The 18,251-nt window shown below is 30.3% G+C and overlaps 2 protein-coding genes across 2 annotated transcripts; one reads left to right on the forward strand and one right to left on the reverse strand.

The window, feature by feature from the left end:
* Positions 1-680: 680 nt before the first annotated feature.
* LOC111428515 (cold shock domain-containing Unr) lies at positions 681-15,638 on the reverse strand. Its single transcript, XM_023064067.2, has 7 exons — positions 15,546-15,638; positions 13,775-14,723; positions 7,245-7,750; positions 5,897-7,117; positions 1,848-2,083; positions 1,205-1,789; positions 681-1,145 (listed from the first exon to the last, which is right to left on the reverse strand). Exons 2-7 carry the CDS (start codon positions 13,872-13,874, stop codon positions 971-973), a joined length of 2,823 nt encoding a protein of 940 aa, XP_022919835.2. The 5' UTR covers positions 13,875-14,723; positions 15,546-15,638; the 3' UTR covers positions 681-970.
* A 3-nt stretch (positions 15,639-15,641) lies between these two features.
* LOC111428522 (ataxin-3-like) lies at positions 15,642-17,169 on the forward strand. The gene has a single exon (XM_071201328.1). The coding sequence runs from the start codon at positions 16,136-16,138 to the stop codon at positions 16,796-16,798; it is 663 nt and encodes a 220-aa protein (XP_071057429.1). The 5' UTR covers positions 15,642-16,135; the 3' UTR covers positions 16,799-17,169.
* The last annotated feature ends 1,082 nt before the right edge of the window (positions 17,170-18,251 follow it).

Here is an 18,251-nt window from a genome sequence, read left to right on the forward strand (position 1 = left end):
AAAAAGACAAAACGTTACAAAATCTCGTAATAATGTACAATGTATAGATTTTTTTTTTGTTACTTTTCTCATTTATCTTTATTTTTTTTTTCTTATCGATGCAGTCTTTATTCTAGAATTTATTTGTTTATACTTTCTAATACCTAAGAAGTTTTTTTTTACAGGCGTTTTATTATTATGCTGTTTATCTAAATTTAAGTTTTAAAAATTCTTTCTTCAAATAAAATTCTTTTTGGGGAGTAATAAAATAAAAAAAATAATTGCCAAAAAGATAAATAGCATAATAAAAAGATCTGTGTTATACACTAATAATAAATTCATTGTATTTGTCAATGGATTATCTTTTTTTTTTCGCTTTTGGTTTTGGTTTTAATAAAGCGCATTTTTTCCATACATTCTGTTACACTTTTTTTTTTGAATTTTTCATTTACTTATTTAAGCAGGACAAGTAACGTATGTTCAATAAAAAAAACATAATTTTATTTTTAGCATGATTTGAGTTGGTTGTATTGACAATTACACATTTTTTATTAAACATAGAATACTTGACATTATTTTTTTTAATTCAGATCAAACCACATATAAACATCATCTACTGATACTAATTTAAATTGTTTCCGTCTGTAGTGTTGGTTTTTTTTTTGTGTCTGTGTGTTTTACAACCAAAAGAGCTATGCCTCTCACCCTAATTATCATTTATTATTACTTTTACGTTTAACAACTCGATTTTTGCGATTTTTTCTTCAAATCGATCAATAATTTATAATTTATTATATTCATATATATTGTTCAATCAAAGGTAATAGACTTATAAAATACAATATATATAGTAGTTCCAACTCCATTGTTGCTAAGACGATAGAGTAGTTTTAAGTTATCCTTTTACTAGTCACAATAATGATAAAAATGACTTGACTTTTTGTCTTCTTCATGGTGGTCTGGTCTGTGTAGATGAATTATTTATTTTTCTTTACTCTCCAGTTACGTACCCTGCGGGTCGAACGTTACGCATTTCTAATGAAAAGCCTTTAGTACCATCTGGACCTTTTGGAGGACGAACCACGATTACCCTTGGACCAGCATCGTCCAAAGAAATTGTACGAAGTCTACTAATTAACCTTTCAGGTCTAGCTTGAATTACGTCACTACAATCATCAAAAAAAATAATTATTTCCATTTATTTATTAACTTTGTTTTGACTCACTTGACTTTTACAACATTACAAGCAGATGATTTTCCGCTTCGTTGATTTGTAACCAAAACAAACTCAACCTGATCGCCAACATTCAATTCAATTTTATCCCTAACCTCCGAAACGTGGAAAAACAATTTTTTTCCCTCCTCTACCTCATAGGCAAGAAACCCAAATTGTCCCTTAATCGCATCGACAGCCGCCCTCAATTTCTTACGAACCGCAACGATATTAGCCGCTCTTCCTGTCGCATCTACTTGAAATTGGACGTGGTCACCAACTTGGAGCAATTCGCGCTTATTAATCAATCCCATTATGCCAAATTCGTATTCAGCGACGTCCACATCATCCGGCGTTTCCATTTTTACTTTTATTAATCCGGAATATTCGCTTTGATCCGGATTCACAGAGCGGAGGGGGCGTACCACGTAACCTTCGATTAATTCACCAGAAATGGCCGGTAATTCTATTGTACCTTTCGATACCACTCGGACGTTTTCGGCTGATGAACAACTACCGGAATTACCACCGCGTAATCCTAAATTGTATTCAACTTCTTGGCCAAGTTCTAAATTGTTTGGGTCACCATCAAAATTACTACAACAAGGATTATTTAAATTATTACTAATTATTACATGTATTATAAATAAATTACCTAAAATGGAAAAATACTTCTCGGTCGTGATCGACCGTTTCAATAAAACCAAAACCATCTTTAAGCGCCGCTATAAATCCTTGTTGTATTTGTGAAGAAGAAGATCTAGAACTATTATGTTTTGAAATGCCATTCGCGGGAGACGTTGCTGTCGCCACCGCTGCTGGTTGTATTATTTGGATATCAACTGCTATGTATTCTTTGTTACGTTTTATTTGATTAATATTAAATTGTACCTACACAAAAGGGATAAATAAAAATTAATTACTAACATTAATAACTTAATTACATCATAATTAATTCAATTATTTGTGAGATTATGTTAAATTTTTTGTCAACGTTTCTTGCAGTTGCTTTAATTAATTTAGTATTGATGCGCAACGTTATTAACTCTTATAAATTAGGTTTGGATCCGTTTTTAAAACTTACGCGACGAGGTTGTGGAGAAAAACCATCGTGTTCAATTTATATTGGTGCAGTTAGAATTCAACACCCAATTAAATTATTACTCAGACAAGCTAAAAACAAACATTGAGAGTCTTCGTCAAAAGAATAGAAAGTGACTTCTATGGATGGCAGAAACAAATTTTGCACCAAGTACACAGAAAGAGGTGCTTGGGTAAAATATTTAGAGAACCAAATTTGAACTATATGCACCAGAGATATTAACCAACAACGAATAGAACCATAATAGAACAAAAGACGTGGAAATAGTACTGTAAAAACTAAAGAATAATACACCTACTTTATAATAGATCAGAAACGCCCATTCTTATAAGATGCAAGCTTGTGGTCAATATCATACAGCAGGAAATGAAATTTAAATACTTTGTTGTAATTGTTGTAATGAGTGTAGTTTATTTAAATAAGTTATTATTAGGCAACTTAGATTACTGAATGTAAACGGTTCACACAAAAGACTGAATAAAGCCAGTTCATGCTCAACCGTTATTTCTTTAACATAATATAACATGGCGCAGTAAAAATTAACGAAAAATTAAAAATGGATACAAATAAGCCAATATAGACAATGAATTTCAATGGAAATTAAGCAACAAATTGGAAAAGGTGGAAATAGATTCTTCAAAATCTACACGATTGCGGCGGAAATAGGAAAAAAGGAAGAAAAGGTACAATGTGCGCAGTTACTCCATCTTATGGGTCATGAAGCGATAGATATGTATAATACTTTCACATTTAACAAAGAAGAAAACAAGATCGAAGTATTAAAAAGATAGCGCTAGTTAGCATAAGATATTGTCAAATTGTTGTAAAGTTGGAAAAATTAACAGGGAGTTTTGTTTTATCATGTTTTGAAATAGATATGTCACACTGACGTTTGAGCTTTCGTTACCCAAAAAGAAAAGGTACATAAAAAATGTTGTGGGGTGTTTATTTGCCATTTATTTACCTAGACAAGGTGTTTTGTTCTATTTAATTACTTTGTAGCACGTTTTTACAATAAATATGTATTTCGTTAAAATCGTATTTATTTAAAAATTTATTTTAACCTCAACTATTTAGTTACTGATGTTACTAAAAATTAGGAAAACAACATAAATTTTATAAGGGTCCTAGATAATACCAACAGAAACCCTAAAAAATTTATATTGACAAAAGTATTATAGAAAAAAAAACGAACTACATGTTGTATAACTGTGACAATGTCAAATGACAAATATAACAATATCAAATTTAATTTTATTATTATTTTCGTAATTTTCGTAAAATAAGCTTTAAAATGAGTCCAAACTTGACGCATTTATCTCAAAAAACCAAAAAGTTCGAACTTTCAACTTTTAATTTTGACATATTTGTCAACTTCATAAAAAATCCTTTAAAATGAGTCCAAACTCGACATATTTAACTTTAATATTAATGGAAATACAATCACTTCCGGTTTGAAATATCAACGTCAATTTTGACATATTTGTCATCTTTATTAAAAACCCTTTAAAATGAGTCCAAAGATGACGCACTTATCTCAAAAAACAAAAAAGTTACAATAAAAATCATTAAACCCAAAGTTAGCAACAATGAAGATAGCAATTTAATTTTTAAATATTAATACCAACCTTAATTTTTGACTTTTTTATTATATTTCCATTTTTGTGACAAATTTTAACACATTTTATAAAAATTAAGAATATGTCAAAATGACATTGACATTTCACACCGAAAGTTGCTTATATCTCGAGTAATATTGGAATTAAACGTATCATGTTTGGACTTATTTTAAAGGATTTTTCACGATTACAAATATGTCAAAATTGACGTTGACATTCTTAACCGGAAGTTGACCATAACTTCATTAATATTGAAGATAAATATGTCGTGTTTGTACTCATTTTAAAGGATTTTTAATGAAGATTACAAATATGTCAAAATTGAGGTTGACATTTTAAACTTGAAGTTAGTTATCATATAATTGACAAATGGACAACTTCATGGTGTTCTTTCATGATGTATTCTTTATTAAAAAAGAAACTTTAAAATGAGTCCAAACATGACGCACTTATCTCAAAAAAGTTTGAATAAAAAAATGTTAAACCCGAAGTTAGCAACAATGAAGATAGCAATAAATAATTATTAAATATTAATACCAACCTTAATTTTTAATTTTTTTTATTGTACTTTTGTTTTTGTGACAAATATTAAGACATTTTATAAAAATTAAGAATATGTCAAAATGACATTGACATTTCACACCGGAAGTTGCTTCATGATGTATTCTTTATTAAAAAAGAAACTTTAAAATGAGACCAAACATGACGCACTTATCTCAAAAAAGTTTGAATAAAAAAACGTTAAACCCGAAGTTAGCAACAATGAAGGTAGCAATAAATAATTATTAAATATTAAGACCAACCTTAATTTTTAATTTTTTTTATTGTACTTTTGTTTTTGTGACAAATATTAAGACATTTTATAAAAATTAAGAATATGTCAAAATGACATTGACATTTCACATGAGTTACATTTTATATCTCGAGTAATATTGGAATTAAACGTATCATGTTTGGACTTATTTTAAAGGATTTTTCACGATTACAAATATGTCAAAATTGACGTTGACATTCTTAACCGGAAGTTAACCATAACTTCATTAATATTGAAGATAAATATGTCGTGTTTGTATTCATTTTAAAGGATTTTTAATGAAGATTACAAATATGTCAAAATTGAGGTTGATATTTCAAACCTGAAGTTAGTTATTATATAATAGACAAATAGACAACTTCATGGTGTTCTTTCATGATGTATTCTTTATTAAAAAAAAACTTTAAAATGAGTCCAAACATATCTCAAAAAAGTTTGAATAAAAAAACGTTAAACCCGAAGTTAGCAACAATGAAGTTGGCAATAAATAATTATTAAATATTATTACCAACCTTAATTTTTTATTTTTTTTTTATTGTATTTTTTTTGTGACAAATATTAAGACATTTTATAAAAATTAAGAATATGTTAAAATGACATTGACATTTCAAACCGGAAGTTGCTTATATCTCGAGTTATATTGGAATTAAACGTATCATATTTGGACTCATTTTAAAGGATTTTTCACGACGATTACAGATATGTCAAAATTCACGTTCACATTCTAAACCGGAAGTTGACCATAACTTCATTAATATTGAAAATAAATATGTCGTGTTTGTACTCATTTTAAAGGATTTTTAATGAAGATTACAAATATGTCAAAATTGAGGTTGACATTTTAAACCTAAAGTTAGTTATCATATAATAAAAGTTTTATATTTGAAGTTAATCTAGTGTTAGTCACTTTCTTTTTATTTTTAGCGTGTTTTAGGGTTATTTCACATTGATTAAAAAAAAATACACGAATCATCATCATTTTGGCTCTAGTTTTAGTGATTAAATTTATGCCACGACTTACAGAAATAACCTGTATAACAGAAAACCAAACTATTTTCAATAGATTGAGCAGAGTAGTTTTATATTTTTAGTGAGATGAACATTATTCATTTGTCGCTTAGTTAAGTGATGCATAACGCGGTCCAATTATCATTATGTTTTTTACTAACCTTATCACCGTGTCTGGGAAAATGTCTTGCGTCACAATCTTTGGAATAAAAAGGAACAGATTTTTTAACACCTCCACCACCGTTAATTTGATACGTAATAAGACCGCATTCAACATTGTGTTCGCCGCTTCCATTAAAACTTCCGTTGTTTTGATTGTTTTTCGATGGACTACGACTTGCCCAACTGTTTGGGATGTCTTTGGTAACGATTCCGGTGACGTCAGTTTCGACCATAGTTTCGAATTGTACAGTATTGATCGGTAGGAGTTTCATCCTAATCGCGCTTTGTCGATTATTACCAAACGAACTACTCTGATCGTGAACGACGGTAAACTCAAATTCATCGCCGACTTGCGCCTCGTGATCCACGTCTAACAGTTCGTTGAAATGGAAAAAGAGGCGTGGCTCGCGTTCAACGCATTTGAGAAAACCAAAACCGTCCTTTACTGAAGCTACGACACCTTGTTCGCGTCTTTCTCCGGATACTTTAAAGCTTTCTTCTAATAACATGATTTGTGTTGCCCGATTCAATTGATCTCTTCTGTCCGTTGCTATTTTAAATTGAACCCAATCTCCGTGCCGTAATGTAAAATCGCCTTTTTGGTCTTTTTCGCCGAAAGAAATTTCAACTTCGGAATGATCTGGAGCTCTGTATCTTATACGACCGGGTAAAGCATCCGTTTGGTGTCTCGCTTGAGACATTCCCCTATCCAATGTTTTCAAAACTTGTCCTTTAATAATATCAGGATTTAAATCTTCAAAAATAACGGTCCCCGATGGAAGCCTCATTATGTTACAGGCGACCTCTTTACCATTTCTCGTTTGAATTATAAATTCTACGTCGTCGCCGAGGTGTAATTCCTCCTTAGTTTTGGCCTCGGAAAAATGGAAAAAAATTTCTTTAACGACATCCGCACGTTCTATGAATCCAAAACTCTCCTTCATTGAACAAACCACTCCCTGATACTTAACCGGATGAACAGGGTTTTCTAAACGTACATGACACGCGCCTAAGTTTCCACGATTATTTGTGGCTATTTGAAAACTGACTTTATCCCCAGAACGTAGTGTAACGTTTCCTTCAACATCGTCTTTTGTGTAAGGTAAGAAAAAACACTCCCCGCGATTTTCGTAGCTTATTCGACCTTGAGTATCACCGCTTGAACCTTCTCCCCTTAACTCAGTCGTTACAGTGCCAGTTACACGTTCTTCGCTCATCACCTAATCACAAAAAAAAAATAAATTAAATCATTTTATTTAGGCCCAGTTTATTCACCTTTAAATATCCAGTAGTTAAATGTAACCAAAGGTGAATAAACTAGGCCTAAACATAATTAATTTAACTTACAACTTCAGGTGCGATTTTTGTGACAGCACTGGCGATCGGTTTTCCGGTTCTCCTATCATAAGTCATTTCGAATTCAACCGGATCGCCGATTTTTAAATGTTCAATATTTCCGCTAAATTGACTAAAGTGAAAAAAAAGTCTCGCCTGACGCTCGCAACATTGAATGAAACCGTACGAATGTAACAGTTTCTCAATGATTCCGGTTTCCCTTGTACCCAAATTGGCCGAATTCGAATCGTTATAGCTACTGCTGCTCGTGTTATTTCCGTTTGAAAAAACGCTGCTGTTCGTTAGCGAATCGCCGCTGCTGTTATAAACGTTGTTCGAATCGAGCGAAAACGTTCCAATCGGAAACCGACCCGAAGATGCGTTTGTCGTGCTTGAAGATCCGTAGAGGCCGCCACTATTGAATGAGGAGGAAGATTTTTCTTGTAAGGAAGGAAAATCTGATCCAAAACGTGACGTCGAAGTGGAACGGTTATTAAAATTAAATCCCGGGGATTTACCTAAATTTAAAAAAAACAAACAAATAATTAAACTGGATCAAAATAGTATTTATATACAGTGTGTCCGTAAAGTTGCGGATATAGGCGATAAAATCATAATAAACGGTTTATGGAAAAATCCCTGAAACAGGTCTAAAGATTTTAATTTTTTGCAATTTTTTGGTGTAGATTTCAAATTTTTTCCGCCATTTTTAAACGAGTTATGACGTCATCGACATTTTTTTAAATGGCAATCCCCCATTTTTATTACGGAATATGTAAGAGGATTTTTTTCTGAATCTAGTACAGTCAATGTTAATATTGGTTACATAAGAAAATTTCCGATGACGTCATAACTCGCTTAAAAATGGCAGAAGAAATTTAAAATCTACACCAAACAATTGCAAAAAATTTAAATCTTTAGACCCGTTTCAGAAATTTTTCCATAAACCGTTTATAATGATTTTATCGCCTATATCCGTTACTTTGCGGACACTCTGTATCTACTAATATGATTAATACGATTATGTTAATAAACAAATAATGTTAGATGATTCATGTATGGTGTTAAAGCGTAGTATTTCTGTGATTCCCTCAATTTTCTACTTCTCCGTCTACTCGGTACTTTACTTAATACGATGTAACTGTTGAGATCGCTTCGTTCATATAATTTGTAACGTTTCTCCACAATTGATGTGTAATCATAGCCGGAAGATGATTAATTCGGCTAACTGATAAAGATATTTTACGACAGTGGCTTGAAGAAGAAAGTGAATTTGAAAAACAACCTCGAAAATGTGTCTGATTTAGAATTTGAAAGCAATTACTGATAATAATGACCAACAGTACAACTATTACCCGTAAGTTTTTTCTTTTATTTTCTAATTACATAAAAAGGGGCAAAATGTGATACATGGAGTATGAGGACCTAGATACGTGTCACAATTGGACCGCGTTATACATCACTTGACTAAGCGACATTTTATCGTTTTTAGCGATTTTTATGCTGTCTGGTAGGCAAAGGTATAACTTATCTAATTGTAAGAAAAAATGTAGAATACCGAAAGACCTAAAATACTATTTGTTTTAAACGATAAAGCTAAGCGCCAATCACGTTATACGATTTTAAATCCGATTTGCATCATACATCTAAGAACCGACTTAGATACGATTTTTATTGCACTAAAACTAGAACTAACACTAGACCTAGACATATTCGGGTTTAGCCGTCTTGAGAGACGTGGGACAAAATCTGAATGTTTCTAGTTCTCGGTCTAGTGTTAGTTCTAGTGGCAGTGGTAGGTTGTATATTTTTATTGAACTAACGAGGGGACCTTACGGGTTCGTCATCACCGATTTTGTTCATATTCATAGGGATTGAAGATCAGTACTCGGACATCATTTTCCTGAAGCAGTTCGATCCCATGCTGGAAAATATCCGAGAAAATCGATTTCAAAATTTTCAAAATATTTCGCAACAATAGAAATGCGGTAAATTGTAGCGTCGTTCATAATGCCGATTAGCCGAGTGGCGTGAGTGGGGCTTTGGATGCCCAAGGTCGCAGGTTCAATCCTTGTTGTTCGCTTTATTTTTTTTTTTATTTTTTCATTATCGATGATAATCATTATTTTTAATGATTATTAACAAATGTTAAATAAATTCAAAAATAATATTAAAATCAATAGCATAGTGTCATCTGTTCATTGTCAAGCCAAATAAATAATCCAGATCACCCATACGGATGGCATAGTGATGACAAAATAATTTATTTATTGTTAGGAGTATTATATAATATGAAATATATTAACAATACGAATAATATACGAACAATACGATAATAACAATATATATTACATAGATTACATATGGGATAAGCGGACTAACCAACCTCGCGAAGCAAGGTATAGATACCTAAGGATCTATTGCACCCCGATAGATATTGTTATCAAATTTTAACGAACATTAATACCTTGCTCGATAAAAGGTCATTCAAATCCTTTGGGGAGATAAACTGCCACCCAAAAATCGAGAATCTGATACGGTTAACAGCAGGGCATGGGCAGTTCATGTAATATTGATTAAAAATAGTAATCTGTTGTTATTATAATTTATTGTTATATCTATATACAGGGTGCCCGGTATCTTCCGCATCAGAGCATTATACGGCTGTAGGATACATTTTCTGAAGCGATCTTTCTAATAAATTTTTTTCGAAATGTTTATAATAACCGCACGGGAACTGTTTAAAGTCATCCGCTATTGTCCAATAGCGGACGACTTTGATTCACCGAAAAAGTTTATTTCTCTTCCCGTGTCGAATCTATTGGTAAGTACACGTGAGAAACGTGTTTTGATCGGAACGGCGGTTCGTATATTATTCGTATTGTTAATATATTTCATATTATATAATACTCCTAACAATAAATAAATTATTTTGTCATCACTATGCCATCCGTATGCGTAATCTGGATTATTTGGTTTGACAATGAACAGATGACATTGTGCTATTATTTTTAATATTATTTTTGAATTTATTTAATATTTGTTAATAATCATTAAAAATAATGATTATCATCAATAATGAAAAAATAAAAAAAAGTAAAGCGAACAGCAAGGATTGAACCTGCGACCTTGGGCATCCAAAGCCCCACTCACACCGCTCGACTAATCGACATTATAAACGAAGATACAATTTACCGCTTTTCTATTGATGCGAAATATTTTGAAAATTTTGAAATCGATTTTCTCGGATATTTTCCAGCATGGGATCGAACTGCTTCAGGAAAATGATGTCCGAGTACTGATCTTCAATCCCTATAAATATGAACAAAATCGGTGATGACGAACCCGTAAGGTCCCCTTGTAAGACTAGAATGAGAAATATTCGGGTTTAGTGAAAAAAACTTTCAGTTGTCAATGTCAACTTTAATTTTATTATTATATTAGTAATCTTCATAAAATAACCTTTAAAGTGAGTCCAAACTTGACGCATTATCTCAAAAAACCAAAAAGTTCGAACTTTCAACTTTTAATTTTTTGACATATTTGTCAACTTCACAAAAAATCCTTTAAAATGAGTCCAAACTCGACATATTTAACTTTAATATTAATAGAAATACAATCACTTCCGGTTTAAAACGTCAACGTCAATTTTGACATATTTATCATCTTCATTAAAAAACTTTTAAAATGAGTCCAAATATGACACTCTTATCTCAAAAAACATAAAAATTAGAATAAAAAACATTAAACCCGAAATTAGCAACAATGAAGATAGCAATTTAATTTTTAAATATTAATACCAACTTTAATTTTTTATTTTTTTTATTATATTTCTGTTTTTGTGACAAATATTAAGACATTTCATAAAAATTAAGAATGTTAAAATGACATTGACATTTCAAACCGGAAGTTGCTTATATCTCGAATAATATTGGAATTAAACGTATCATATTTGGACTCATTTTAAAGGATTTTTCACGACGATTACAAATATGTCAAAATTGACGTTCACATTCTAAACCGGAAGTTGACCATAACTTCATTAATATTGAAGATAAATATGTCGTGTTTGTACTTATTTTAAAGGATTTTTAATGAAGATTAGAAATATGTCAAAATTGAGGTTGACATTTTAAACCTGAAGTTAGTGATCATATATTTTTAATAATTTTTAACGTGTTTTTGGGTTATTTCACATTGATTAAAAGTTTCTTAATATTTCTTTTGTTAAAAAAGAGCATTCTTAAGTTTTAACCTGTAAACTTGTAACAGTGTCCTTAATTTCATTTTATAACTTTTTAAACTTTAATATTGCAAATTAGTAACTAATAGTCTGATTTCTACTTTGATATGTGATCTTTTTTAACAAAACAAAAATAAATATTAAGAAACTTGTACAAAGTCTAGATTATTTTCTTCAAAATTTTTTACACAAATCGTCATCATTTTGTCTCTAGTTTTAGTGATTAAATTTATGCCACACTTACAGAAACACCCTGTATGCCCTCTGTGCTTGTGATAGCTGTCATCAGTGTTTTGTGACAAAAATGGACAGGCACCAAACTATTTTCGATAGTTTGAGCCTGTCTATTCTGAGAAGTGTTATATTTTTACAGCATTGAAAACGAAAATGCCGTTTTCCTCAATATTATTCATTTGTCGCTTAGTCAAGTGATGCATAACGCGGTCCAATTAACAGCAGCTTTCGCTTATTTTTTAAAGATGAGAAAGTGGTTTTTATAGGGTTGCAACAAGAAAGGCATCTTGTGGAAAAAAAGCTGGCTGAACCTGCTTCAACCAAATTATGGCTAGAAACAGGTTCAATACCATTTTTCAACCGTTACGTTTTGATAACGCTGAATCAGGAAGCAAAAATGAAGATTTAGACCAAATTATAATCAATGAGCTTTCTTTGAGTCATTGCTACAAACACACAATATATTCCTTCTAAATTAGGAATGCATAGGATATAGATTTAAGCAGCCTATGATAATATAACTTCGTAGAATGTACGAATGCCAAATATACATTAGGAATTTAGGAGACCAGCCACAATATGATGACCAATTTTAGGTAGGTTGATATAATATTAATCACAGACTCTCGGGTGCAAACGACCTCGACTTAATTAAATAAAAGATCTACCTATAACTTTTTTTTTGATAAAGCCAAGCCTGAGGCGCTACACTATTATAACTAGTTTCAGGTTGATACAATAAAGGTTCTTTATATTTTTGAACTGACAAAATAAAGTCGACAAGTTTCGATGGTGGTTCTGTAATGGTGTGGCCAGGAATTTACAATGAAGCCTATACAGATTTTTAATCGTTGTTAAAAGTGGCGCCTTAAATCATTGACCTGGAAACCAAAAACTGGGCACCCGAAACAGTTTTGCAGAAGCGAAACCATGCCGCCTAGTGAAATTTCCTGCTTCCACATATTGGTGCCAGGCATCCTGAACTGTTGTATACCCACCCAACGTATCGTTGACTTTTGCCATCCCCAATTAAAGTAACAATACGTGCAACATCTTTAACAACTGTCAATTTACTATTCGAAACAAATGACTTACGCTACCTAGCGCACCACCTGAGATTTTCGTTGCACTGCATCTTCGTTAGTAACAGAGACAATAGAGTGAATAGAAAAACAAAATGTTCAGAAAAGATTGGGCTATCGTTTGATTCCAGTTAACACTATTTATCTGCTATAGCAGCTGCATCCCAAAGAGTATTACAAATTTCGAGAAAAAAAAGTTTTGCTCATTCTTGTAGCCCATATATGCTTAAATTAAAATCTAAATGAAAATTTCTATCGCAGGATTATTACCGAAGAATCAAACTTTCGATCAAAAAAAGAATCATCAAAATCGAATGAGCGGTTCGCGAGAAAACCAGCTTTGAAGTTTTAGCTAATTTATAGTGGAAAAAGAAAACTGGAAAAAATCGCAACAAAAGACAAGATTCTCATACAGTTAGAAAAAAAAAGATTAATATTAATAAACACCAAGTGGACGCTTCACTATCACCAAAGTGCTCTCAAAAAAACCTCTTGAATCGATGTAAATACTCCATGGTGAAAATACTGCAAGAGTTCTAACAGAACATATTTTATTGGGCAGAACTGTCACTTTAGAGGACGAATTAGATCTCAGAAGACGAAGAATAAAAACGAGACAACATTTGAATCAACAGAAAAAGTTGAAGTAATTGTGATGAAACTACCATATCAAAATACCCAAGTAAAGATTAAAAACACTCTTGCAGTGGCAAGGTTATTTACTTCATGAGCTTCCATTGGCTCTAAAGTATATTCTGGAGTAATTGCGAAAATGTGTACATTTGCAAATTTTATTATCTGCAAAGTAATCACTATTAGTTCATATTTTATTCTACATTAATAATTTAAAAAAAATATTTATTGCTAAAACTGGGGCAAATCAAGTAGATATATTCTCAACATCCATTTGTTGAAATTATTTATACTCGTTTTACTCCAGTATAAGTATCATTAATATAATAATATAAATAAAAGATTTTTACCATTTGAGGTCATAGTTTTAAAATCGATGATGGCAGAGTCTTGATTCATAGTGTCGGGCGGCTGGAACGTTTTCCACTGAGGATTGGTAGACATACTCATGTGAAAACACAAAGATTTTTCTTTATCTATTTCTATTTTGCTATGTTATACTCCTCTAAAACTTTGATCTTATCTTTTGCGTCTTTGTGTTTATCTTGCTTGGGTTTTGTTTTGTTGCTTTTTTCTGTTTAAACGTTTTCTTTGTCCTTAAGTGTATCGAATATCACAGAATGGTTTATAAATAAATGGTACAACGTTTCTAGTTATTCGTTTTACCCCCACAGTGTAAAGAGTACACAGGTCTGTTCAAGTAAACCAAGTTTTAGTTTATTATCTTTTCGTCTTTCTTTTAAATATATATGTATATATATAACCGCTGATTTAACTTTTTTAATTCACTCCTCTTGAATTGAATCCAGAAGACGACAAAAAAAATTCATTAAATTCACAATAATACATCATGATCGTAACAGGCTCATCATCTAATTTTTTTATTACATATTATTATCAACACACAGTGTCCGTCAAATAGGAAACAAAAACTGAATTTTTATGTACTTTTTCGCTATGGAATAAACTGCGTTTATTTTTTTTATTTTTAATTTAAATGGAACAAAATAAAAATTTTGAAAAAAAGAAAAAAAAATGAGAAACTCGCTACAACAATCCACAGTCACTCAAAATTTAATGGAAAAACTGAAAGGTTTTGAAACTAAAAAAATCCTCAGATGTCTTCAATGCGTGCTGGGTGCGGATTGTGCTATGCTCATAATTTTTAAATTTTTTCCTTTAAAATTTCACTTATATTTTTTGTCGTAATTGTTATATTTCAAGGCCAGTGGTTACGCTGATACTCGGGTTACTTTGAATTTTCTAATCTAAATTTTGAGTGTTTCTTAGTTACACAAGCTGAAAATAAATTAAACAATTCATTAATATTACTTGCAAATATAGAATTTATTTAATTTACATTTAATTCCAATTTTTAATTTTTTGAGGTTATGTTTTAAACATGCCAAATATAAAATTTAACATTTTCTGTTATAAGCACACATAATATATAATAGAAATCAGAATTAAATTCTAAAATAACCCATAACTTCCATTTTCCACGATTAAAATTTAAAAAAACGAGATATAAACATTTATTTGACAAATAATGGAAAAGTGAGGTTATGTTATCAATGTCAAAATAATTAAAGTTAAATTTAAAAAAAAAACGTATTTATGGCACAAATTCGTTTTGGAATCTGAAAAATAACGCATTAAAAACCCAAAGGAACGAAATATCACTAAAAACCGGACGAATGGGAACGCAAAACGGTCGCAAACATGTTTATAACGCGCACAAGTTCCCGAACGAGAAATTATTGATTTGTATCAAAAAAGGACCCTCCATGTAACAACTTTAATAACCTACCGATCTATTTATCATTTTCATATAAAAATCTTATCTATCTAACCGTTTTATCAATAAGAAATGTACCCCCAAAAACATTTTTTATCAAAACAATGACTAACTGCGTAGGAACTGAATTCCCATCCGAGCTTATACCGCGCCAAGGGTTAGTTATTCTCTCAAATCGAACGTCAATATTACACAAAGTGCTATGTGTTAACAGTTAAATGAGGTCTAAATAAAGATCCGAAATGGTTTAACGAACTCCTACATGGGTTTTTGATGCTTATTTGACGCTAGTTTTTGATAAAAATACAAATATACTGACTCACCACGACACAGCACAGCACTGACGACATGCCGCCATGTTGAATGTCAACATGCTTCGGAAAAAACAAAATTTCATGGAAAATGAAATGTTTTATTGGTTGCTACTGATTATTAAAAGTTGATCTTGAATTTGGTTTTTCGTCGAAAAGTTTAATTTATGAGTATTTTGAAAAAAAAATGAAAGTTTCAAAGGTTTAAAATTGATAATTTATTTTTGGGGAAAAACTAAATACACAAAAGTCACTAAAAGTTGAATAAGCAAATAACGTGAAGTTGGATGCTTAAAATTTTTTGTGATTGTTATTTCTCGGAGTATCATTAAAAGCTTGCTAAATTAACAAAGGGGTTTATTTTCGAAATAATAAAATAATGGAAAACATATTCCATGAAAAGGCAAGTCACCAGTTTTTAACAATTATTCAAAAATGACTTTTGTGACAGTTTCAAATTTAGGTTATGTTGATCATAAATTCCTTAAAAATTTATTTCTTTATTTTAGCAAGAAGGTTCTTTATGTGCCCAACATTGTTTAAACTCCTTGTTACAAGGTTCTTATTACACAGCGGTCGACTTAAGCACATTGGCGGAAAAAATGGATGAAGCTGAACGACTTCGTATGGCAGAATGTGGTGAAGAGAGTGAAGAATACAAAAAGTTTTTAGCTCAACCTTCGGGTAATATGGACGATAGCGGCTATTTTTCCGTACAGGTCATAAGTGCCGCCTTAGAAGTATGGGGATTAGAGTTGGTTCCATATTCAAGCTCTGACGAAAGAGTCAAACAATCGGAACCAGATAAAATGCGAGCATTTATATGTAATTACAAAGACCATTGGTTTACGGTACGGCGAATTGGTATCCAATGGTTTAATTTAAACTCGCTTTTACCTAGACCCGAATTAATTTCTGATACTTATTTATCTTTATTTTTGGCACAATTACAAAACGATCGATACTCGATATTCGTTGTACTCGGTGAACTTCCTCAGTGCGATGCAGATGTAATTTTAAAATCTAAACCAATTCTCCCGCAAACACGTAGCGCAAGAGTTGTTCATCATCAAATATCATTAGAAAATGACCCCGATTTAAGAGCGGCTTTAGAGTTAAGTTTAGCAGAGGATGAGGGAAATACTCTGGAAGGGGATGATTTACAAGAAGCGATACGATTAAGTATGCAATTAAGGAGTGGAGGAGATGACGAAGATGAGGATAGTTTACTTCAAAAAGCGATACATATGAGTTTAGAATGCTAGCATTGATTTTTAATTTTAAAAAAGCATTTTCTTTTTCTTTATTAGTTTGTATATCTTTGTATAATTATGTAATATATCTATATTATTTTTTTTATTAAGGAATTTTGAAATATTGAATTTTTTTTATTTTTAGGTTAAGTTCATCAAATAATTTATTTTTTACTTTTTGAATTAATACTTCGCTAATTTCTAATAATGTACAAAATTATTGATTGTCTTGTATACTAATAAAATAACCTTTGTGTTGTATTTTGAGAATTTATTATGATAATAAGATTTTTAAATAAAATAACTTGTGAAGTGAGGTTAGGTTTTCCTTTAGATGTCAAAAGAATGAATTATAATTTATAATAATTAAAATGTTATCATTATTATTGAGTTTTATTTATTATTCCTAAAAAATAATAAATATTTTTTTTTATTAAGTAATTGTGAAATCTTGAATTTTAGTTTTAGGTTAAGTTGATTAAATAATTTATTTTTTACCTTTTGAATTAACACTTCGTTGATTTCTAATAATGTACAAAATTATTGATTGTCTTGTATACTAATAAAATAACCTTTGTGTTGTATTTTGAGAATTTATTATGATAATAAGATTTTTAAATAAAATAACTTGTGAAGTGAGGTTAGGTTTTCCTTTAGATGTCAAAAGAATGAATTATAATTTATAATAATTAAAATGTTATCATTATTATTGAGTTTTATTTATTATTCCTAGAAAATAATAATAATATATTATAATAAATAATTTTTTTTATTAAGGAATTGTGAAATCTTGATTTTTTTTAATTTTTAGGTTAAGTTGATCAAGTAATTTATTTTTTACTTTTTAAATTAACACTACGTTAATTTCTAATAATGTACAAAATTATTGATTGTCTTGTATACTAATAAAATAACATTTGTGTTGTATTTTGAGAATTTATTATGAAATAAGATTTTTAAATAAAATATCTTGAGAAGTGAGGTTAGGTCTTCCTTTAGGTGTCAAAAAAATGAGATAATAATTAAATTATTATCATTATTATTGAGTTTTATTTATTAGCAAATAATATATGATAATAAGTATAATAATTCTTTTATTAAGCAATTGTGAAATCTTGAATTTTTTTAATTTTTAGGTTAAGTTCATCAAATAATTTATTTTTTACTTTTTGAATAAACACTTCGTTAATTTCTAATAATGTACAAAATTATTGATTATCTTGTATACAAATAAAATAACCTTTGTGTTGTATTTTAAGAATTTATTATAATAATAATTTTTAAATAAAATATCTTGAGAAGTGAGGTTAGGTTTTCCTTTAGATGTCAAAAAATGAGTTATAATAATTAAAATGTTATCATTATTATTGAGTTTTATTTATTAGAAAATAAAAATGCTTTTAAACATGTTTATACACGATAAAATCACAAGCAGTGTTTCTTTTTATAAAATTGATTTTTTTTG

Source organism: Onthophagus taurus, chromosome 1 (genome assembly GCF_036711975.1).
Source record: "Onthophagus taurus isolate NC chromosome 1, IU_Otau_3.0, whole genome shotgun sequence".
NCBI classification, from domain to species: domain Eukaryota; kingdom Metazoa; phylum Arthropoda; class Insecta; order Coleoptera; family Scarabaeidae; genus Onthophagus; species Onthophagus taurus.

Bases quoted from the DNA above. Each gene is read 5' to 3' on its own strand.
- LOC111428515 (XM_023064067.2), bottom strand. From the start codon at position 13,874: ATGAGTATGTCTACCAATCCTCAGTGGAAAACGTTCCAGCCGCCCGAC. The intron at 7,118-7,244 runs GTAAGTTAAATT...TTTTGTGATTAG, and splicing joins CAAAAATCGCACCTGAAGTT to GTGATGAGCGAAGAACGTGT. The intron at 1,790-1,847 runs GTAATTTATTTA...TCCTTGTTGTAG, and splicing joins GAAGTATTTTTCCATTTTAG to TAATTTTGATGGTGACCCAA.
- LOC111428522 (XM_071201328.1), top strand. From the start codon at position 16,136: ATGGATGAAGCTGAACGACTTCGTATGGCAGAATGTGGTGAAGAGAGT.